Source organism: Etheostoma spectabile, chromosome 2, assembly GCF_008692095.1.
Source record: "Etheostoma spectabile isolate EspeVRDwgs_2016 chromosome 2, UIUC_Espe_1.0, whole genome shotgun sequence".
NCBI lineage: Eukaryota > Metazoa > Chordata > Actinopteri > Perciformes > Percidae > Etheostoma > Etheostoma spectabile.
The window spans coordinates 13,627,766-13,652,647 of NC_045734.1; the positions used below are offsets into that span (position 1 = coordinate 13,627,766).

Here is a 24,882-nt window from a genome sequence, read left to right on the forward strand (position 1 = left end):
TACTGCAAATAGCCTACCAGGACAAGTACTGCGGGAAAGCACAGTTAATTAATCTAACGGATTTTCCGTGGCCCTTTGGACAAAAGCGGTACTGTTATAACCACACCTGCTGCCGTAAAGGAGTTTTCTTTATGTTGCTGTTTTACCCACTGTAGATTATTGAGTTAGCGTTACTGGGAGGTCATAAAGTTGCAATGAATGTTTTGCTTGGACAGAAAATCATTTATTAACAACAAGATAAGATGTTACAGATGCATCGTAGAGACATATTACACCTGAGTGCCAATTCAGGACGGGTTTTGAATCATTTACAATCCCTTAATTGTCTCCATCTGTTGAAAGCCGACTCTGTTTCGCCCATTGTCTTTTCCTTTTAGGTTCTTTGTTTATTTCCATTTCTTCTGTGATGGTCCTGCTCCAGTATCAGCCATAACTACAACAGATAAGTTCTTAAATAAATTGAAAATATAATTAAGCCTAGATAAAAATACAGGCTTTTCCGTCATCACGCCGAAATCTGTGACCCATCAGACTTTGTGCTCTGTAGCGCCGTCTACCTGCCAAAAATCATTTTGTGACTTTACAGTAAAAATTCGACCCGGGCAAAGGTAATAATAAAAACTTTATAAAAATAGCGTTCTTTTCACTGTAAGTCTTGTTTCCTGTTACAGGTCATTCATGATCACCAGATGAAAAGTTTCAGAAACATTTAAAAGTGACATATAGTCACTTTAAGTACCAAAGGGTACTAGAAAGAGTTTTAATTTCAGTCCACCTTCAACATACAGGCTCTTACTGCACACACTCAGCATTGCACTCTGTTAAAGAAGCAGAGAAGTAAATTAGAAATTCAAGATATGTCTGCACATACTTCTAAGGGCGAGAGTAGGAAAGGGCAAGCAGTTTCTTTGATCTTTATCAGAAAATGTATGCAATTTCCCCATCCTGTGGGATGCCAAATGTTGAAAATTTCAGCATGCAGTAGTGCTACAGTATGTAAATAGAGGTTTATTTAATCTCAGAGCTAATGGCTGGCTGAGAGGCTGAGGAGGCTGTGGTTGTACACTTAATGGAAAACCTGCACAGCTTTGTGCTGTAGTAATGGGAGGAGATTATCTCGCCATGCAGAAGGACTGGATGAATGCTCCTCCACAAATTGGCCGTACCCCCCTCCTTCCCACCAATCTCGCCCTCATTCTAGATGTTTATTATTTATATTATACTCATGAGCGACGTGAACGCTTTAATCATATTTATGGAGGCTGAGGGACGTAGAAGCTGGATGTTTTTTTTGGTTTGATTATGCTTTTTCTTTTAGACATGTAATTTTTGCTTTGCAAACATGGTAGTATTACTTAATACTCTGAATTCACCTGCTTCCTGTCACTCTTATGGTTTGAATTTCACATCCTTTTTTTCTTTTGATATTTACTTTTGTCAGCTCATGGGCAAGGCCACTGTGTTAAATATCCATCTGACAGGCTGACTAATGTTTACCCCTGAGAAAGATCAATACTGCAGCGCCATTGTCCAGACTTCATTCTTTAAGCGCAATTGATAGATTTCATCCTCAGAACCGGCCTGGACACGCAAAACCAGACAAATCCATGTGGTTTGGCAGTATTGAGAATGGAAAACTATTAAAGCTTGGTGCCTGTCAAATGTAATTATTACCGCACTCACTGCATTTTCCATTTGTGGTTATGATGTTGTCACCTTTCCATTCAGATAATACAGAGTGTGTGTGAGTCATTTTAGGGACACCACTGTTTTGTGACTTTTCATCTTGAAAAATAAATTGCTAAAGGGTTTTGTTCAAGGGAGTTCTCGATTGCCATTATTTTCCTTTCCCATGTGCTGTGCTTAATTTTTCATACTATTTTGCTTTACCTACAGTCCCTGTCCTCAGTTCCCAAAATTTGACATACCTGCCCCTCAGCAGTCCCTGCAGCCTACGTTGCTTTTTAAATGATGTATTGTATTAAGGTATGAGTATCTTCTATAGCAATTGACTTTCTTGATTAGAGAGGCTCCTTGTAAACGTTTCCATGTGCGCAGTGATATCACTGCAGTTGATATCGTCGTTATCGACATTTAAGCAGCAAAACTAAATGTAAGAGCCAATTAGTGCCTGATTTTTATTCCTGGCAGAGTATCACGACATTGGCAAGATACCACTAAGCAAAAATACATCAGAAAACTATAATTCTGTGTAAATCACCCACGACCTAAACGTGTTGAGACTGAAGTAAGAGCCATCTTGGTGTTGGAACACAGTGTGTCTCATGGGTGCCCAGCCACATGGTCTGATAGTTTTGGTGGTCAACAGGTCAGCTGTGAGAGCTCTGCAGCTGTCTGATAACGGCTGCTGTAGGTGGAGTGAGTCCTCACCTATGCACGTGTGCTTTTTAATTTTCCAAAGGGACAAGCAGCTCTATAGAAACCAACAACATGAAGAACATGAGAGGATTCTGTCATCTTCTGACACATCTGCAGTAATTGCAAAGCCAATTATCTTGTAGTCCATGTCTAAAGCACTTATTTATAGATAGATAGTTTGGCATCGGTAGACTGAGCTTTCATTTATCTAATTTCAACTCATTTAGCACTCATGTTCTTTTTGTTAATTAATGAATATACAGTGTAATGGTCTGTTAACGCTATATTGATGAGATGATGCTGATAGTAATGCCCAAAGTAAATCAAAGTGTTTCCAAATGGAGGAGCACATGCATCCACATGTATTCACCCTACTTCATCCTCCAGCTGGCCATTAATTTAATTGGCCAGGCTTGTTAGTTGTTTTAGCGGTTTCTTATCAACCCTGGAAAACCACATAGTTATCAATTATTCTTTGATGGATTTTCAAACAGTAGTATGCCACTGAAATGTTATGTTGTCATGTTTTAATATTCTCTGGCCCAATCTCTGGCTGTAATCAAAGGCTCTCCTGCTATACCGTGTGTGACCAAGGAAATGTTTTATACCTCGTTTAATCAATTACGTTTTTTCATTTTTATGTCCATTTCTAATCTTTACTTCTCATACTTTTTATGTTACAATTTTGACCCTTTCGTTTTTTAAGCTTTATTTCCCCATTGTGTTGGATCCGACAGAGCCCATTTTTACTTATGTGTAATAACAAAAATAATGAGAATTAATAATTGCAAAATCAACTAATTTCCTCCTTTCATAAAGTGTTCTTTTCTTCTGACCTTATGATCTTAAAAACCCTAATATGTTGAAATGTGTTTAAGCCAGCATTTGATGAAGGTGACAAAATACAGCTGGAGGAAGGCCTCGGGGAAGACCCAGGACTAGGTGGAGAGATTGTATCTCCAACCTGGCCTGGGAACGCCTCGGGATCCCCCAGGCGGAGCTGGTTGATGTGGCTCGGGAAAGGGAAGTTTGGGGTCCCTTACTGGAGCTGCTGCCCCCGCGACCCAATACCGGATAAGCGGATGAAGATGGATGGATGGATGGAAAATACAGCATTGCTATTATATCAAAGGAGGACAAATTTAATTTTAGATTCTTTTGAAAAAAGTCATTCACAAAGAAAGAAATCTACAGTACATATATACTGCATAGTGATTCATTGTGTTTAACCAGGTTTTACACCTGAGATAACCACTCCAAACTGAAGTAATGTGTTTCTATTGCAGACTGAAACATGTCATAAGTTGAAAATACAAATTTTGAGGCAATTCTTGTTAAAAAAGGAACCGTATCAAATTTGTGTTCATTTTTCAAAATAAAAGCAAAAAGATGAACAGCAAAAAATAACTTGTTTTCTTAATTTCAAATGAAAAGGGAAAACAATCGATAACAATTGTACCATCACATTTTAAAATTTTCAACTGATGCAAATTGCATGACCCGGAATTGATCTATATTAGAACCATGGGCAAAATGAATGGCATTCATGGGGATGCTAATGGCAGGTGATGGCTTTGAAGCATTAAAATGGCACCATGGAAGCTACGCTTAGAGAGGAGAGGCTTACCCCCTTGGGTATGACAGCTTCCCCTCCTTACCAGCATCAGTTCCACCAATCAGAGGCATCACTGTGGGATTGTGGGTAATGAAGTACTTATCCAAGACATCGCGAATAAAAGAACAAACCTCAAAACAAGTTTGGCGCCCCATACACCAACCCCAGGATTTGGTTCGTATCATGATTTTTGACACATGATTTGGACACAAACCTCAATTCTTTTGGAGTGTGGGGGGTGGAGGAGAGTTATAATCAATAAACGTAGTACAAGTTGTTGTCTGCCACAACACAGTTAAACAACAGATACCTTATTTATTGATATTGATTGATTTCAGTGTTGATTGATCCAACACCAAAGATTCTTTTTTACCTTAAAATAATGTTTGCGATTGCGACATAAGAATAAAGATAATGGACAATTCCAACCTGTAGGGGGACCGAAGAGGAAAAGTGCTTTGGTGCCTACTAGAAAGGTGCTGGTTGACAAGTAGCTAATGCTAATGCTTGGTCTATAACGTTAGCTAATTCTTGGTGGGTAACATAAGATTACAACATTGTTCAACACACTTTTTAGTATGATTGTTTTGACCACGGTTCACAACTCTGAGCTATCCCACTAATTCATTAGTAACGTTAACTGTACAGACAGAAGACCAATCGAATGGTAATATAGCTAGCTAGAACACCTCTGTCTGTCTGCCTCACTCTCCGGGGGCTGCAAGGCTTCAGTCGGGATGAGAGCTGACATCAGTCGTGAGGACGCAACCACACTCAGCCCCCTGCCAGCTAGCAGCCATCCCTGTCAGCACTTAACTCCGGTGCTAAGGACACTAGAACAGTGGCTATTTGTAACGGTACACCCCTTTTGCTTTTCCCCCTTTTGCCTTTAGCTGTCTTTTCAATTAGCTAAATTTACCAGACAAAACAGGGATAAGGCACCAAATGGACTAATACTACTAGTAATTTAAAGATGTGGTAGCATTGGATCTAGACGGGAAAGATAACTCTGGGAGCTGGACGGGGTGTGTCGCAGTTCTGCCATCTCACTCCGCAATACAGGTTCGTGGATCTGATTGTCGCGATTTCGGTTTCATATTGCATATTATTACAGCCCTAGTGCCACATGAACTTTTGGCATCTATATGAGCATATATAATTGCTTAGTCATGTCGTAGCTGGATTTAAGTCTACCATCTAGAGTTACGATTTTATGGCTTATACTCCAGTTGTCAATGGAGAAATTGCATTGTATTTTTCCTTTCGGAACACGTTGTGGGCGTCACTGTTGAGCTCTATTGTGGGCCTATATTTAGCATTGTGCAGTGTCACCTGCACAGCTGATGTGATCCACACATTTCCAGTAGCATTATAACAAAAGGGTTGTTTAACCCGACGAATCACTTTAAATAAGTATGTTGTTTCTGTGTTCCACTGTGTTTCCTGATTTATTTTCATTAAAATGTTACTACTTTTTTAATAGTTTATAAGCGGACCCTCCCTTCCTACATGTATTGATAGCGTAGTAGAGATCACTTCCGGGTTATGCAATTTAAAAATAATATCAAAATTGGATGAAAAGCTCTGAATCCATTTTTCCATTTTTTATATGAGCACAAAATCTGAATTTGATTTTGGTTTTGAACAGATTGGATCAAGGTCTACACCTCATATTTGCCTTTTAAATGTTCCCACCCATGCCTCCATTCCTTCTCCTTCATCCATTGCATCCACCAGTAATTTACTGCTGTGTCACCCTGCACAAGTCCACTGTTATTGATGTATCGTTGTCAATGATTCATTTTATTACTGTGGCAGGTACCGTTTCTGAAGGCCACTACAGTTAGACGCATCTAACTAAAATGGAAGGAGTCTCTGTATGTGTGTATGTATGTACACATTGTGCAGTATAGTAAGGACCCATATTAACTGTTTCACTGCTAAATGGCATGTTGGGTACAGCTCCCTCCCCATCGCTCGCTACAGTACATTCAAGAACGGGTGAAGAAAGGGAGACCAGAAATGTTACAAACTCAAACATTTCAAGCTTTCAGAAATAATGCTTTTGTTCCCGGAAAAAGCCTGGTCCCAAATGGCTAGCTGCTTGCAAATAAAGCATTTACTCTAGCACTGCTTGGGTATGCAACTATGTCTTGGCAGGTGTATTGCTTAGGACCCAAGGAAGCGCAGTGTCAAGTGTGAAGTAGTTAGGATGAGTGGTTCTCGAGAAAAAGAATCGCTCTTGACTTTAAGAGAAAGGGAACGGCTCTGCAGCCCCTTTGCATTCTGGGTGGAGATGTGAATATGGTTGAGGACTACAGATACCTGGGAGTTAACATTGACAAAAGGCTGAACTAGAAGACCAACAGCACGGCTGCATACAAGAAAGGGACAAGCAGACTCTATTTCCTGAGGAAGTTGAGATCTGTCAACGTGTGCAGCTGAACGTTGAAGATGTTCTACCAGTCTGTTGTGGCCAGAGCTCTGTTCCATTTAGTCCTCTGCTGGGGCAGCAGCATCAGAGCCAGCGACAAAAACAGGCTGGACAAACTGATCGGGAAGGCTGGCTCCGTTATTGGCTGAAAACCGGAGACATTTGAAGCTGTGGTGGAGAGGAGGTCACTGAACAAACTGCAACAAAATGCTATCATTAATAACCTTGTACACCCTCTCCACCCCACACTGGTCCACCAGCAGAGTACCTTCTCCAAGAGGCTTCGACGTTGCACGGACCGCTACAAGAAATAAATTCTTCCTCATTCCATAAAACTGTTCAACCGTTCAAAGCTATGTTAGATAACTATTTAATTACCTCACACATTACAATATTGCATCATTATGCTAATTGCGCACAGGTCACTTCATATTTAATATCTAATGTAAAAAAATATATATTTTGTGATATATACTATGTATCTAGGTTGTAAATTTTATTCTACACTTGTATATAGATGTACATTTGCTTTGCTTTTCTATCTTATTCTATTTCATCCTATTTATGATGTCTAGTATAATTCTTGTATTTTTGTTTTGTGTGTGAGTGAGTATGTGCCCATTCCAAACAGGCACGTTTTGAACGGGCACTGGACTAGTACAGACAAAGGACACATGCCCGGCTGATATTGGCCATAGTCACAGCCAACACAAAGTAATCTGGCAGTGCAACTGTATGGCTTGCAGTCTGTTTTGTTTAGCTCAGTCAACATGTTGAATTTAATTTCCTTTCTCTGTCCTTCAGCTGGCAGATTTTTTTTCATTTCATCCCAGGGCAATATTTCCTTTTGTGTGCTTTGTTTTCATGTACATTTTCCTCTCCATCTGCATACATCTTTCCTCTTTATATTCATCTATAATTTTACACATACATGTATATAAATATATGTATCTCTGTTTGTTTTTGCTGGTGTCAATGAGTATTTGTCTGTGGGTCTAAATGGTGTTGGTTTGTCTCCTTATCTGTCTCTCCGTCTTGGTCTGTTTGTTTTCCTTCACTTTCTCTTGCAACCCCCCCTATACATTATCACACACACACACGCACACACGCACACACGCATATTTTTCCCGGGTTTCCTTAAATCTCCCCACTGCTGGGAAAGTGAGTGACAGCACTATATGCACAGTCTGCAAAGGACTGATGGGGATTTTAACCAGATACGTCACAACTAGAGAGGAAGAGAAAGAGGGAGGGAAAAAGGAGAGGAGAGGAGGAGAGCCAACGAACAGAGACGGGGAGAGAATGAGAGAGAGAGTACAGAGGGATATATTGAGTCAGAGCTGGTCTGCATGTTCCTCAGTGTGTAAGAGGCAGAGGAATTGAGAGCAAGCAAGATGGAGTGCTGGCACAGATGAAGACTGTCCCTGGGTACGTATTTGTGGATGGCTGTATTCGTGAATGTGAGTGTGTGCACATGTGCTTGCATGTGCATACCTCTCTATGTTCGAAGGGTGAGAGTGATTGAGTTCGTAAGCAACATGCTGCAAGTGATCAATTGAACGTGCGTACCTAAGCAGTGAATTTAGGTGTTATTACATAAGAAGCAGTGCGAGTGACTGAATGAGTGTAAGTATTAAAGATGGGAACAGGCAGTTTTGGGTCTTTATGTGCGTGTGTGTATGGTCTTAACACACGTGTGTGTTTGTGTGTGTGTCAGATATTCTACTTAAGTGCTGTAACTTAGTAGGAGGAATGTGCTCTATGAAATGCAAGTTACAACAGAGTTACGTCTTGTTATTTTTGGATTTGGATGGTGTGTTGGCGCCAGCGCGTTCACTATGTGGACATGTATGTCTGTGTGTGTAAGAAGGAGAGACTTGATATGTTTTACGATGCGTTAGAGGTGTGGTATAACATTACTGATGTAAACAAAGTCTCACCGCAGTGCCTATCTTATTCTGTTATCGATTTCTGTGTGGCTTCTACAAACATCTGAGGCAATGTAAATGTAAACATATGTACTGTATGTGACAACATACAGGAGGACATACAAGATAATTTACTCACATTAAGAAAGGGAAATCCCACATCATTTTTCAGCCACAAAGAAGGGTGGACGTTAACTAGAGTTGAAACAATAAATTTATTTGTGTATGTGCAAAAGATTAATCTTTATTTTTGACGAGCAATTTGAGAATTTAAGTCATTTTTCCAGCTTCTAAAATGTGAAGATTTGCAGCTTGCTTTTTTTCTGATAAATATGAATGTAAAAGGATTATCTTTGGGTTTTTGGACTGTCAGCTTGAGCTCTGGGAAAACCTGTCCCAGGGATTGTTAATTGTTTTCTGTCATTTACTCTTAACAATGAATTAATTAACTTAAAAAATGACAGATTAACCCATAATGATGAGTAGTTGTATCCCTGAGTCAACACTTTGATGTGAGTTTTCAAAGCGACACAAGAATAACAGTGAACCAAACAGGCTAATCATTTGCATTTATGCAAGAGACGCATCAGTCAAAAACAAGAAGAGCAACATTATTTCATTTTTGTGGGAAGAATGGACTTAAAAATCATGAACGGACATGTTAAACGGACAAAATGCACACCCATAAAAAGACAGATCTCAAGTTGACACTACAACAGCAGTGACATGATGGACATATGCAATAATAAGGAGTGGCTGATAAGTCACAGGATGTATGGGTAGTTGTGTCATATAGTGAAGATATGTTTTAGGTAAAGACCATATACATTTTTGTAATCTAGTTGTTTTTGTCTTTTCCAGTGTAATGTGGGACATCACTGTCTGGTATACAGAAAGCCGTTTGAAGTTTGTCCCTGTGATCACTGTAATCAGACCAGCTCTTGAAATAATAAAAACACGGTGGCACTGCGGGAGTGCATAAGAGAAAACATGGCTTCAGTCTCTCTTAATCACTGTAAGGGACCTTTTGGTATTTTTGGAATGGACCACTGGAGGAAAATAGGGGAGGGTCATGTCTTTTTATTCTTTGTTGAGGTGAGGCTCATCCAACTTCTTTAAGTCTAGGGGGGATGGTCACTCAACTTGTGTATTCATGAAAACAGCTAAATTTCAAAGTGGCTTGTTAGATGCATATTTTCCATGTAGCTCTCTCAATCTCTACCCCCCCACCCCCTAGACCGTGCAATTTCTCAAACTGACTAAATCCCGCCCTCACATATGAACACAAAACTGTTTTGCTAGTTCCTTCGTGTTGTAACTAAGACATTTGCTGAATTTTTATTTTTTTTATTCATTAGCATGGTTGCCATACTGTTTAGTTCAAAAACATCAAAAACACCAACGTACAAAAAAATAGCGGGCCAGACGCAAGCTTTTATTTTGAAAAGTCAAAACTAACGGACAATACGCAGCCAGGAGGGCATGAGACGGGAGGTCTCCAGGCTGCAGCCTTAAACTGACTCAAATATCCATTGGGTCCCGGTAATTATTTGTGAAATGGTGCTAGCATGCAACTCCCAAATTGACGCTCGTCTGAGAAATGGAGTTTTGGAAAATGTTCAGCTTCAGCAGCTTTACCTACGTTCAAATATAAATTACTGACGAAGCCTAGTGACACATGTTGAATTTGTCATTACCCAGTGTGCTGTGTTAAATAGTCTCAATGTTTTATTGTTTTATTTCATGTGAATACTAGTTTACTAGAGGAGTAACTTAGTATTTGAATTAATGCATTAATACTGGAAGTGTGCATTTAATTTCCATACTTATTGTGTTTCCACAACAATGTTAGTGATTAAATCTACTGAAATGGCCACTATAACATTGGCGTGTAAGATGAGAAGGCAGAGGTTTGTCAAAAAAAAATGCCGATCTGTACATCTTTGCCAAACGCAAACCAAAACAGAAGGCATTAATAAATTGTTGGGGAGGGTCATGCCTTTTTTTCCCCAATCATTTTGGAGGGTTATAGAAAAAAATATTATTGGTAAAGGGATGGTGAAGTCTTTTTTAACTGTAGACCCCAAAACTCCTCCGTTAGACCCTTAAATAAAAAACAAACGGTCCCTAGGAGAAAAAGGAAATGATAACATTTGGCTTAACGAGGTTGGAGTTTTGGCAACAGTTATTATCCTTCATTTGGTGACAAATATGTTAAGGACCGAGAAAGGCTTCACATAGTATTATGTAAATATTGCTCAGGGGACATGCAGATGAGAGAACGAGGAGTGAAAGAGAGAGATAAGGGAAGGATTAGAGTGAAGTGCAGATACACAAGTGACATCACTTGTTCATACTTTACAGCACTACATTGAATATTAATTCAGAGCACAGACTTGGTGTGCTGACACAATGTGTGAGTCACACTTGAAGTGCCAAAGGTTCTAGCAGATTCTATTTTGGCTGTTGAGAAGTCAGGTTTGCATCAATGGATGGAAATAGAAATATTCTTCAGGAAGAAATGTTTTAGATGTGTTGCGATTTATTCAATATCTTGTTAACGTTGACTTGCCTTGAATATAATTGACCCCTGTTGCTGCTGTACAAACTCCCAGAAAGTAGTGAGTTGGACACTCAGAATAGGCGAATGATATAACTGTTATTTAGTTTTTCACTTTTGGTTCCTCACCTCTTGTTCCTCCCAGCTGTATTCTCTGTTGTCTTTCTCACCTCATTCATTTCCTTCTGTCTTCCTTTTTATATTGCACAGTCTCGTTCGACAGTCCACATGAGCGTCTCCAAACCCCCACCACCCCCCTCCACCACCCACCTGGCCATCCCCCCTTCCTCCACCTCCACACCTTCCTCCACCGCCTCAACTGCATCCTCCCCCTTGGCGACGCCCCACTCCACCGGTCCTCCCCCTCCTTCGCCGGTCAAGATCTCTATGCAGGAGCACTTTGCCATCAACGTGTGCCCGGGACCCATCCTCCCCATCCCACAGATCTCAGACTTCTTTCCCCGTTTCCACGACTACCCCTGCACGCCACCGCCTCCAAGAGAGAAGAAGATCCTAAAAGAGGAGACTTTCAACGGGGAAACGGGTGGAGGATACAAGGATGGGGAGAGGAGGCTGGACAACGACGGAGACAGGGAGGAGGCGATCGACTCTGATGATGATGACAGTGAGTTCTGAGGAGGGTGAACGAAGTTTAGTGGTGGAAAAGTTGCGCTCAATGGTGTGTGTGTGTGTGTGTGTGTGTGTGTGTGTGTGTGTGTGTGTGTGGTGTGTGTGTGTGATGTTTATCATGTGAAAATGACAAGTGAACAAACTTTCTATTCTAAAACTTTGGAGAGGAGTCATCTTTTTTTTTTTTTTTCTTCTCAAAGAGTTTCAGCATTTTCCACAGAAACACAACATATGCTTGCAGAGTAATTGTGGATTCAAGCATTTTTCTAAGAGTGTTGTCACTCCCACTTTATGTGACACAGTGCCTCCGATGATTTATTAGACAATGTAGCAATAGTGGGACTCAGCCGGCAAAGTTTCGGCTCATTCCCAAACAGTAATCAAACAAGACAGATCAATTCATATTAGGCACAGATCATGTTTTAAGAGGCCATCTGCTACAATATGACTCAGCGTGTGTGGTGTGTTGTGGGTGTGTGTGTGTGTGTGTGGTGTGGGTGTGTGTGTGTGTGGGTGTGTGTGTGTGTGTGTGTGTGTGTGGGTGGTGTGTGTGTGTGTGTGTGTGTGGTTTTTTTGGTGTGTGTGGTGTGTGTGTGGTGTGTGTGTGTGTGTGTGTGTGTGTGTGTGTGGTGTGTGTGTGTGTGTGTGTGTGGTGTGGTGTGTGTGTGTGCGCTTGTCTTTCCCTTCACTGGCAGTAATTGCCATGGTTTGTGTTGTTTTCAGCCTACCTAGGAACGTTGGAGTTCACCCTGCTCTTTGATCAGGAGAACAACTGCCTTCATTGTACGATTCACAAGGCAAAGGTACATACAATTTTAATATCTCCACTGTTTAATGGACTTCTGTCTGTGTGGTTGCATAATCCTCCTTGAAGTCCCAATGAAAACAATTCTCCTGTGATGCTTTTACGTTTGCACAAGACGTCAGACAGATTTCTCTCAACCTTCTCTCAACCAAAGTATTGTGTTCGCCACACCCTCAGCAGCTTGTCAATTCAAGAATAAATCATCTCATTCCACTGTGAAATGTGATAATGTTTCTCTGTTGCTGTGGCAGACACATTTGGTTTGGCCATAGTTAAAGGACACAAGCCTTGTATCACATATTGTGTACTGTGACATGATGTCAATTAGTTTAATCTCAATGAACGGTTCCCTTGAGGACAGCAAAAAAAGAATCTAGGATGGTAAAAAATAGTAACATGGAAAGGAACCCCTATGAGCACTATAGAGATGTAGCAACAGTAGAATGCTCTGGCATGTCCGCTGTCTTTTTGTAACCCTGTCTGTTGTGTGAAATGTTTGAGGGCATGATGATGTCACCTTTGACACTATAGTATGTGTGTCTGTGTGTGTCTGTGTCTGCTTGTGTCCACAGGGACTGAAAGCCATGGACTCCAATGGACTGGCTGATCCATACGTCAAGCTGCATCTTCTCCCCGGGGCTAGCAAGGTCATTGCTCCAACCATACCTCAGTGGCAATTAACGTAACATACTACCATACTGGGCTATTCCAGAAACTGACACTCCCTAAGGAAAACCCCACATCACATAGAAACTGCTTACAAAAGGAGATAATTTATAGAAAAGACTGAAAATAGGACACGTTTTATACTTTATTCAACTAAAGAAAACTCAAAACTATTTTTACTTATTGCAAATAATACTCCCCCTTGTTGATTCAGACACCATAAAAGAAGTCAAATGTTTTGCAAAAAACGTTACATGACAGTGGGCTAATTTAATGTGTCGTGTTGAGCGGAGAGCTTTTCGGTTGGTTACTGCTTAATGTGGCTCGTCCAATGCTCTGCTTTATCGAGCACAAACACGTTCTGGACTGCTGCACCACTCTTGTCTTGTTTTTAGCTCAAGCAGCAGGAAAGATAAGGCTTGCCACAACAGCAAACCCCAGCTATGGCAGAATGCAACCTGTTGTCAGACATTTTGGCTCAGGGTTGACATGAAATGAAGTTAGTGCAGAAAGGACGGTGAGCCAAGATAGGTTGAATGTGTCAACTATCCAAGGTCTAAGTTGCTAACAATAACAACATCTTAAGGATTTTTGTCCTCCAGCCTGTCTTCTCCCTTGTTGTTTTTGCTCTCCTTTCGCCACTTCCTACCACTATCTCTGTCTCGATCTCACTATCTGGCTGGGACCCTCTTTGACCTTGAAATACCAACAGTGTGTGGAGAGAAAAGGGGGGAGAGAGGGAGAGGAGAAAAGGATAGACGGATGAGGGGAGAACATCAGCAGGTGGTTGTCATGGAAACAGGGAGGATTGTTACACGGCTCACGTCAACAGGCGAGTATTGATGGGGGGAGAGAGAGGGGTGGTAGAGGTGGTGGGGGGGGGGGCACGCAGAGAAAGCGTCAATGAGTAAGTTATGTACCCATGAACAGACATTTATTTAATACGTGGACCACGTCTCTTGAAAAGTGGGAGCGTGCACGTGTCAAAGTGAGGGTGATGGTCATGCACACACACCTACTCCTTGTCCATGTGCAGACTCGGCAATGCAAACGGTGTAGTGAATTATCCAGAACACAAAAGGTTCCAGTTACTGCAAAAGATTTGAGTAATCAAAATACAGAGAGCAGAGGCACACGTCTCCTCTGTCTCACTAAGCTTTCCTCTTTCTCACTCTCCCGTCCTCCAGCACAAGCTCTTCAACCAGTTTACAGTCCAGCATGCTGTCTTTGTAATGTCTACACACACTGTCAAGCGGCGCATGACCTTGCAAATACACAGACACACGCTAAGGCTGTAGTCACAGTCACAGAGAGGCTGCCTTTATACCTCCTTCTTTATCACTCACTCCCTCATTCTTACACACAAGCATGGGCACAGTAGTTGCTGGAGCCTCTGTGTCAGTCATTAGTATTTTCATCTTCCCATTCCTTTACAAGGTACATGGAAGATTCACTCACAAGCTCTTTATCCACAGCTCTGGGAAATAAGGATTGAGAGAGAGGGAGTGTGAAATAAGTAAAGAGATCCATGTAGACAGATGGAGAGAAAGAAGGGAGTGTGATGGGCAGATGGAGGGCTAGAGATAAAACATTTAAAAACAGATGCAAAAGCACCAGCGCAGAGGGAAAATGGAGGCAGGCAGTGACAGAGGGCAGGAAGAGGGAACTGGTGTTTCATGTGTTTGTAGATGTAGCATGTGGTAGGATGTGTGTTCAGGAAACAAACCTAATTCAGTCAATTGGGATTGATGATTATTTGTGAAATTGTTTTGTTGTTGGATTGTGCTGGCAAACATACAGCTGTGCAAAACCGCTGTGAGTCGTGAGTCTGCTTGTGAATATCTCCTCCTGCACATTAATGAATCAAACAAATTACATAAATCAAAAACACTTGTTCCCTCCATGGAGCTAACTCTGGGGGGCTGACTCTTGTAGATAAGCCAAAAGTTTTCAGCAGAAAATGGAGAATAAAAAGAGGTCAGTGATGGGAGGAAAGGGAGTAGGAAGGGAAGGTGACACAGGCAGAACAATGGGATGTGGGGACAAAAACAGACCAAGAGAGAGAAGATGGAAGAGAGGGCTCAGCATCTGGCCCTGAGGCATTAGCAAGAGGCTTACTGTGGCAAAACGGAAGAGAGAGAGAAATGAGGTGTTTATCTGTAAAGCTTTAGGCCGGAGCAATAGTATTTGAAGAGAATAGTCTTCACATTTTCTCTACCAACTGGACAGCCAGAGAGTATGTATATAGTGTGTCTATAGTATTTACACTTGTGGAAGATCCTTCACTTGAATAAAAATAGCATTACATAATTTAAACTACAAATACTAATTTTATTTTAGTAAAGTATCAAATTATTAATAGCAAAAAAGATGGTTTGGAATGTATTCAATATGCAGGGCTCTGTGTTAGAATTGAGTATTTGTAACTGATGCATTACAATTTACACCGCTTCTTAATATAACTGGTTGAGATTTTTCTAACCACTCTATATACTGTTGGAAATTTTAAAAGATAAAGCTGTCAATGCTCTATATTTTTGTTATTGTCAACAAATCTCATGAAAAGACCAAAATCAACAATGCGTCTGTCCTTTTCTTAGTACTTTCAGACTGCTCCCCGAGCCAAATTGTTCCCACTGAAGATGCTGAAGAAATCTTTTTCAAAATGGGTCACATTCTTTCAAATATATAACTCCCTAAAATCTTGGCACTGTAGTTCTGATCAAGTTACTCAAGCTGGAGTAAATAATGCATTTGTTGGGGACTAATTTCAGTGGAGGGTTACTGCATTTGGTGGTTTAGTAAGTATTTATGGCACCAGGACAGTCTATGTGAGATTGACTTAAAATAGACTACAGTGCCGGTGGCCTCTGGCCCGTCCCTTCCTCTCGGAAGCAGCTGCAGGGCTTACTAGGGTTCACCAGTTTTTACCAGCATTACATCCAGAACTACAGTAACTGCTGTGAAAGCTTTTGACGGTATTCCACCTCAGCTCCCGTCCTAACCCTTCCCAAACCCTCGCGCCAGTTTGTGGTTGAGGTCAGTTCTTACGCAGGAGTGGGCACAGTGTTCTCTCTCAGCAATCTGTCCAGGACCAGATGCTTTACTCCTGCACATTCTTGTCCCACTAACTACGAGGAACTACAACATTAGCATGCTGACCTGCTTGCTGTCAAGCTAGCTCTGGAAGAGTGGAAGCACTGGTTGGAGGGGACCGACTTCTGGAACCTGGAATACATATGCACTGCTAAACTGTTGAACTCCTGCCAGGCCATGTGAGCTCTTTAACCTAATCAACTTTGTGCTACCGCCCAGGCTAAAAGAAAGTGAAGCCAGATGCACTGTCCGGCAAATTCAAGTCCAAAGGAACTTCTGCTGAGCCTGTGAAGATACCACTTACCACTTCCTGCAACATCGGAGCAGGAATCAAACACAAGATAAAGCAGTCACAATTAGCACATAGTGTTTGTTTTGTTAATCACCTTAAGTCCCAGTTCATCTTCGGTCGCAGGCCCTTTAGTTTCACCTGGCCCATTATCCTGGGGTTGGATGCCAACTGGCTCTCTTAAGTCAATGTTTCTGGCGTTCCTCAATGGAGTAGGACAACTGGCAGTTTATTGCCACCTGCCCGGTCTCCTTTCTTTGCAAGAACTCCAGCCAGGCTCCCGCACGACTCCACCACCTCCTGCCTGTTCCTCATTGGAGATGGCTCTGCAGTGCATCTCCTCCAAGAAACCCGACTCCTGCCCCAAACAACTACTTTTGTTCATTAATTTTACTGCACCTGGAAGGAGGCCCGTTCCATACTCTTCCACACTTCTGATTGCTACCAGAAGAGTGCCAACCAGCCCCTCATTACTTTCCAGTAGTGTCTAGCTGGCTACGCGGGACCTCCCTTTGAATGGAGTCTGCAAAATTGGATCCTTGCTTTGTGGGCCCTTCCCCATCTCCAAAGTGATCGACCCGCCTACACTGCGTCTTTGATTATCTTGATCTTAAGATTTTCTAAATCACATGAGGTCCCCTGGTTATACTAGTCCTGTGCAAACAGGGCTTTAGAGTCATGCTTTTGTGTTCAAACCAGCTTTTACTGAGCCTTTACAAGAAGTGCAATACTAAATCACTGGAGGCCCCTTTGATAGTTTTTGGACAATAATGGAGCTCTATGACACAGAGGAATAAACTACTTTCTATCAGGCTTGGGCTACAAAAATTGTACTTGTTAGTGCGAGCAGTTTATTTTTAATGGGATTTTTTTACAATGAGAAAATAACAATATCTACTTATATTACCTGACTTATCCAAAGCGTGCTGTATTTATTTCCTCACTATAGGTATTTCAAATGCAGTGTTGGGCAAGTTACTTTTAAAAAGTAATTAGTTACGTTACTTTTAAGTACATTTTGAAATGCTCAAATGTGACCCCACCTCCACCCCTCTTGAACGGAACTTAAAATACATGTGCATGTTAAATTATTTATGATAAATCTGAATATTGCGCCCTGATATTTATCTTGCGCTGTTGTGTGTGTGTGTGTGTGTGTGTGTGTGTGTGTGTGTGTGTGTGTGTGTGTGTTGTGTGTGTGTGTGTGTGTGTGTGTGTGTGTGTGTGTGTGTGTGTGTGTGTGTGTGTGTGTGTGTGTGTGTGTGTGTGTGTGTGTGTGTGTGTGTGTGTGTGTGTGTGTGTTGAGAGCAGGGAGAAGTAGCTGTGATAGCGATTAGCTTCAGAGCGAGTAGCCACTCTAGAGTCATAGTGCCTATGTTTTCAGACCACAGTGGAAAATCTTTAGCAGGAAAGTAACCCCCCCCCCCCCCCCACCTCCTCCAAGAGATTTGATTTCATAACGCCATACCTGTCTCTTGTTGACTGACTCACTTGTGTTGTTCGTTGTGTGTCCGACTATGCGTGCTTTCGAACATCCGCCCAACTCTACCTGTACGGTAACAGTGTTATTAAGATGGTAAGAGTAATCAATTAGATTACTTGTTACTGAAAAAAGCAACACCCTTAGTTATAACGCCGTTATTCCCATCACTGTTCAAATCTCAATCTGCTATGTAACTAGGAAAAGTAGTGTCAAAATTTTACTTTCCACCACTGATAGCCACTTGTTTATCTCAGAACAGCCAATGAGTTCTGCCTTTGGCTCCATAAGATCTTATCAACCCACATTTTAGGACACATATGTGTCTATTACTTAGTAATTTGAGGCAGGTTTGGCTTTGCAAGAGTGGAATTGATGTATCTAGGAAGTCAATGAAACGCCTTTTTAATAAGATGCATACCCATTCCTAGGAGGGTTTATGGGGGTGGCAGTTACTCAGTTCAGGGGTTGGGAACCGGAGGGTTGCTGGTTCCAGTCCACATACGGACCAACGTATGGTGGCTGGTAGCTGGAAAGGTGCCCGTTCACCTTCTGGTTGCTGCCAAGGTGCTCTTAAGCAAGGCACAAAACCCCCGACTGCTCGGAGCGCCTTTCCAAGGCCAGCACCCCTCACTTTGACATCTCTCCATTTAGTGCATGTATACGTACTGAGCATGTGTGTGTAATTCAGGCCTGTGTGTAATAATAACAGATTATAATTTCCCCTTGTGGGGCTAATAAAGGAAACATTATTATTAGTATTATTATTATTATTATTATTATTATTATTATTATTAGTATTATTATTATAAACATTAAAATAAATACAAAAGAAAATCCAAAATCAAAATTTTAACAAGATAAATACATCCTTAAAGGTGCCTTAGGTAGGTTTGCGAAGAGCCAAGACTTAAAAATTTGAAAATCGACAACTTCTCAGTCCCTCCTCCCTTTCCGCTAAAGCCTAAAATGGTCTCCTAAGCCCCTTCCCTCTAGCTGTGCATGATAGAGCGGGGGAAACCAATGCAGCTGGTGGGAGGGGAGGATACTATGAAATGCGTGTGCACGTGCAGTTATTAGGCTCGTTCGAGATGAGCCAGGTCTGCGCAGAATTGATCGCCGGTGGTACCCCGTTGCATGCCGGTTAGATTTGTGTCCGACTTGATCCCGACTTGATCTGACGTCATGCACACGTGGGTAACAGAAATCTCACGAGAGCAAGGCGGCCACAGTTCTGAGACGCAGGCAGCGCAGTTGCTTTCACCAACTGCAAGAGCCAAGCGGACCCAGAGCATGCTGGGAAACGCCGGCTTCTCAGCTGATTTAACACCTGATTGGTTTACAATCGACTCAACATGATGACGTTTTATATAAACTTTTTATTGTTTTTAAATCGGAGGAATTTTAATTGCTATTTGTCTGATTTAAAGACTTATTCTTTACAGAACACACGTTGTGTGGCTGATAGTGACGTTTAGAAGTCAGAGAGACCAAATCCGTTCAGATCACGGGTCATCTACAGTCTGTTGTTAATTAAAATCAGCAACAGATTGCATGTAAAACATTTTGAGAGCTATTCTGTCATAATTAAAACAACTAGAGACTGTGTATCAGCTTATATGTGGGTCTGATTATATTTTATCAAATCGGAATCGGACCACAGTATTTTTGTCACTTCCTGTTCATCCTGAAGGCGGCTGAAAACGGCTGGAAACTGTCCGACTTTACCGCAGCACTTTGTCACCGCCCCCTGCTGCTACCGCCTGATGTCGTCCACTTTACAGGCGAGGCGCAGTTCTTCTCGAACGAGCCTATTGACAAGTAATTAGACACCCCCTGGCCTTGATCGGTGCATCTAAACAGGGAACGTTGGATTTTTGCAAATCGCATAACAACCTGTAGGTGGTGCCAGATGAGCCAGATATTTTTCTTAAATTACCTGCTTCATGTATTTCTACTTGAACATAGGGTCTCAGCCAATATGACAGAAAGTTAGTTTTATAAGGCTAACCTACTGCACCTTTAAGGTAACAGTGGGAAATGTTGCTGTAAACTTAATTTATGTATGGTGAAGCTAAAAGGGCTTTTGAACATGTTTTTATGGAAAGCTTTATGTTTTCATGCTTAATGTGGTATGCCACTTAATTGGCTACTGTTTGAAGCACAGTGCTTATTTTTGAGGTCTGACTACAACATTATCTCTGGCTGATGCTAAAGGATGTCTTATCATGTTGGGGAGGAGACAGACGGACAGGTGAGGCAAGGGAAGCCTCGCGTCCTCTCACTCTCCTCTACAAAGTAGGCAGCAGATGTCTGCGATTTCCTGAGGGACAGAGATAAACGATGTTTTCCCACTCATTTTGTCTCCCTCCTTCTTTGTTGATATTTTAGTGTCACTCATTCTGCTTCCTTTTCATGATCCTTTTATTCTTTTTCTTTCATTCTGATCTGAGTTTGCTTCTTTACCCTTAAAACATTCCTCTTTTTTATCCTTCCCTTTCCATGAATTCTTTTCATATTTCTTCTTCTTTGTCTCATCAGGCAAACAAGCTACGCACAAAAACCCTGAAGAATACGCTGAACCCAGTGTGGAACGAAACGCTGATGTATCATGGCATCACAGCAGCCGACATGACCACCAAAACGCTCAGGTAAGTGCTCCACTCTGAATTTGACTCTGGATAGCAATTAGCTCTATTCCCCAGACAGCCAAATGACCAGTTCATTATACGGTGGATTAAGATCCATGCTTCCAATCCTCCAGTGAACTGCCAGCAGTCGTCTTTGCTACCCAGTGGGCTTTTCCAGGAAATTCATTATTTCAGCCCGGCGACGCCTGCCAACTGTTCCACTTGCTGTTGCTGCGGTAACTGTTCAGGTGTTGGCTGCGTGGCGAGTCTCCGACCCCTCCATCCCATAGTGCATTCCATGTGGAGTGATTGAGGTCATGCGTAGCCATCTTGGCCCAAAAAGTCTGACGCACTGGTGTCATCCTGCATGAGTACGTTGATTCAGAGACAGTTTTGCATGTGTTTTATTTGTGAACGTGTGCACTGTGTACAATCAGTGTCAGTGTCAGTTTGCTCAGTAGATTCATAATAGGGTTGGATGGTATTGTCTATCCTGCGGAAACCCAAGCACGGCGCACTGACGCACACATGAATCCGTCTGCACCACACACAAATGCAGCTAGTCAGGTGTGTGTGTGTGTGTGTGCTTATCCTCTTGTGTGTATGTCAAGGGCAATCCCTGGCAGGAAAGAACATGCATGGCCACTCAACTGTATGTAGAGAAGACACACACGTACACAGACAACACACGTCCTTTAGCTCCTACAAACACACACGCATTCAGAAAATAACATTTACTCTTCCTCCTCCCTTCCCCACACACACACACACACACACACACACACACACACACACACACACACACACACACACACACACACACACACACACACGTACACACGTACACACCCACAGCCGCATGAGGAGACACCCCTCAAACTAAAGGAAACCCACCTGACCTCCGTTCAAGGACATAGCCCACAGACACAAACCAGCATGAGGGCTCTGGGTAGCCAAAATAAGGAAGAGGAGGAGGAGCGTGACCGGTGTCAAGCAAGAGATGAAGAGAGAGAAAGAGAGAAGGGCTGCCGAGATCAACTAAGAGAAGAGATGGGAAATCGTGAATGATGTCAAGTGACAGATAAGGCGGTGTGTAAGAGATTAAAGAAGATGACCAAATGAAGGAATGGAGAGAATCCATGGGACAATTAAAAGAGAGAGATTAGTTTACAGAGAGTGTAGTGAGACTCACAAAGTGATGAACGAGGAATATCACTTAGCTTAAATTAAATAAGGGCAAAGTGCGGGGAGGAGTTAATTCAAAGGGGGGCCAAAAAAGAAAAGAATGAGAACAGTGAGAAACCCATGAGACAGCAAACGAGCAGGAGTGAATGAAACGCAGTCCGACATTGAGGAATGGGGGAAAGCGACGGACAGTGGGAGATGGAGACAGGAAGAAAATCTGCTCAAACTCTCTGTGGATGTCTTCAGGCGCTAGCACGATACCTCAGCCAATAGACAGACTTTGCTCTCATTACTCTACAGAAAGCAGTGAACAGTCAGAAAATGGAGAAACCGACAGGGATCCCCGGAGAGATGTTTCCTCACTCTCGCTCTGCCGGTCCCAGGAAGGTGCAGAGGAAGGGATAGTGTACTCTTTGATCCCTGTGCTCTCTGAACTACAGACATCGCCTCCCTGTAGACCTCCCTGAAGGCCTGAAGAGTGCAAAGTTTATAGTGTAACTTGGCCATACTGAAGTCATAACAAACCCTTTAAATCAGGGCCGGAGTGGGACCACTTTTCAGCCCGGGAGTTTCAGTCCCAAGACCGGCCTACTTTTTCCATGGTGGGGGAAATTGGATAAACGGGCCTCTTCCTCCCATCCATCCTCCCTAACGCGTCTCATGCACCCAACTAACTCTATTTGGGAGGGGAGAACTCCCTCACATGGCACTCCCATGCAGAGGCTGCGGTGTCAGAATGCAGAATGTGTGTAGACTACTTTAAGAGAAGATAGACTAACGTGACAAATGTCTACAACAAAAAAAACGACTGGCCCAAAAGTGAAGCGGCCCATCCGGGAATTCTCCTGTTTCTTCCGATTACCCACCAAGGGCCTCCGTTAAATTTTAGATGAATGCAATTTCAAGTGAAAACAAGGATTATGTCTAAGCAGCATTTATATTAAGAATATCACACCAAACACTCCTGGAGCAACTACCGCTGTTATTATTCCGATTACATTGCGCTGTATTATGCGCAGGTATAGTTTCTTGAGAGTTCCTCGTACTTAGGTAGACACCTACCACAAATGGTGAACTCCACCACTACCAATAAAAACTACTACATAGAGCTTGAATTGTTGAATGTAAATAAAGTCAATGGCTGTTGCAGAAATCTGCTGTCAATAAATAGTTTCAAAAAGAGGATTTGATGTCATGAAAATCTGTATGATTTCTTCTTGAAGCAGTTTTTTACTTTTTGTTACTTCAGCCCACAACAAAGAAAGCTATTAAAGCTGGAATGCAGCCAAAAACGTATGAGTCATTTAAAAGTTTCTTTGGTGTCAAGTCCATTCTGCCGCACTGCTCTTTGTACTGGAGGATACATTGTGGAAAAGATTAATGCAGTGTGTAAAGTGGAGGGAGAAGACTGGCTTTGTGTTATTTATTTATTTATTTATTTCGCCTTTCATTCACTCATTTGCAGTTACAAAGATTATGTAAAGCCATTATGCTGAAGCAAAATGCACTTAAATAGAAAGGGACAGCTAAATAGAAGCATGTTATGAAATGGCTCTGAGAAAAAAAATCTCTCAAAGTTGTAACAGCATTCTTTGTTTATATATAATGTATTCAACTATTCCTCAGTGTGCATACTTTATCTCTAAGGGCCACTGAAGGTCCATTCTCTTATTAAGAATAAATTAGCTGACTAAACTAGACGCCAATCCAGACTTCACGGTTGGCCTCATACCTGCGAATCATTCAATTGGTGAGATGTTCAAGTCTTGAGTGAAAAATCAACCCACCTGGAAGTTATTTAATCATTATTTAATAGTTTTTTTAATCAATAGTAATTGTTTCATTTGAAACAAAGTTTTTACTGATCTCCAATAAAAATCTGGCTATTTCATGGCTGATGTTATGAGCTTAACACATTTTTAGAAAATACATAAAAAAAAGGGATACTGCACTGGGGACAAGTAGTTTAGCAGTCTCCTTTGAAGTCTGAATATAATACAGATTGCGTTGCTCTGAAAATTGTTTTATTGCAGTGAGGCGACATGACTTTAAGATTAGGTCCATACTTTTCTATGAATTGCTGTAGTCTGCCTCTGCCTTTGGGCATATTTCAAATGATTACAGTTTTTGCCCGTTGCTTGAACACATTTTTGCAAAACTTGGCTCATTGTGTCAAAACTGTACACAAAGACAAATAAGACACAACACTGGGAAATAAACCATTCACATCTGTGTCAAATTGAAACTCTGCTGTCAAAACAAAATGTCAATCTGATGAAAAAATGATACCCACTTGCATCATATAAATACACTTTCAGATCAGCAGTAACACACTAGTCTACTTTATATAAAAACACTGCAGTCTTTTGTTTTCACTGTTTTTATTCAGTTCCACAGAGGGCATGTATTCACAACAACCAAAAAATGAAATACTGAATTCTAAATCAGTATATTTTACAGTACATTAAATTCAGATAAATCAAAAATAAAACAAACAATACACTACTGTAAACGCAGAAAAAAACAATTGCGCGCAAGTGGACTTATGGATCCTGCCGTCTGTTGGAGTCCGGCCACAGGATCTCATCAACATCACAAGCAATGTCTTCACTCGCTAAGCATTGGGGAAAATATCCCCTTGTGTGCGGAATCCATCCCTGGATTGACCTCACCTCAGTGTTGCCGCATGCCGGTTCCATTGCTTGCAGAAGAGGTATACAGGCATGTGGTTGGCGGTCATATACGCGCCATCTCCAAGAGGGAAAAAAAAAACCTCAGCAGGATTTAGAAATGGCGAGTAAGGGGGCAAGTACACAACTTCAAATTGATAATGGTTGGTGAACCAGTTCTGGACCAGAGCAGCCTGATGGAAACTAACATTATCCCAGACAACAACAAACCTGGGCTGCTCTGGTCCATCCTGTACAACTGCATCATGAAGTGCACCTAGAAATGTGATTATGTGTTGCGCATTATAGGGACCCAGTTTTCCATGATGGTGCAGTAGCCCTCGAAGACTCATGGCAGCACACAATGTGATATTTCCCCCGCGCTGCCCCAGGACATGCACAATTACACTTCAGCAAATTACATTACGTCCCCATTGGCTGATTTTGCTAAGGTTGAATCCAGCCTCGTCAATGTATAGTATTTGTTGCTGGTGGAGGTGGATTGCATTGTTTGCT

The 24,882-nt window shown here is 41.8% G+C and overlaps 1 protein-coding gene across 2 annotated transcripts in view; it reads left to right on the top strand.

Moving 5' to 3' along the window:
- Nucleotides 1–24,882, top strand: part of doc2g (double C2-like domains, gamma) — a 73,289-nt gene that overhangs the window by 22,788 nt on the left and 25,619 nt on the right. The window contains exons 1-5 of one of the 2 annotated variants that reach the window (XM_032531907.1): nt 7,590–7,856; nt 11,127–11,541; nt 12,270–12,349; nt 12,924–12,998; nt 20,424–20,533. In XM_032531907.1, coding sequence (XP_032387798.1) covers nt 11,145–11,541; nt 12,270–12,349; nt 12,924–12,998; nt 20,424–20,533 — 662 coding nt within the window. In that variant the 5' untranslated portion in view covers nt 7,590–7,856; nt 11,127–11,144. Of the gene's footprint in view, nt 1–7,589; nt 7,857–11,126; nt 11,542–12,269; nt 12,350–12,923; nt 12,999–20,423; nt 20,534–24,882 lie in introns of those variants that run through there. The other variant, XM_032531917.1, reaches the window with a different exon arrangement.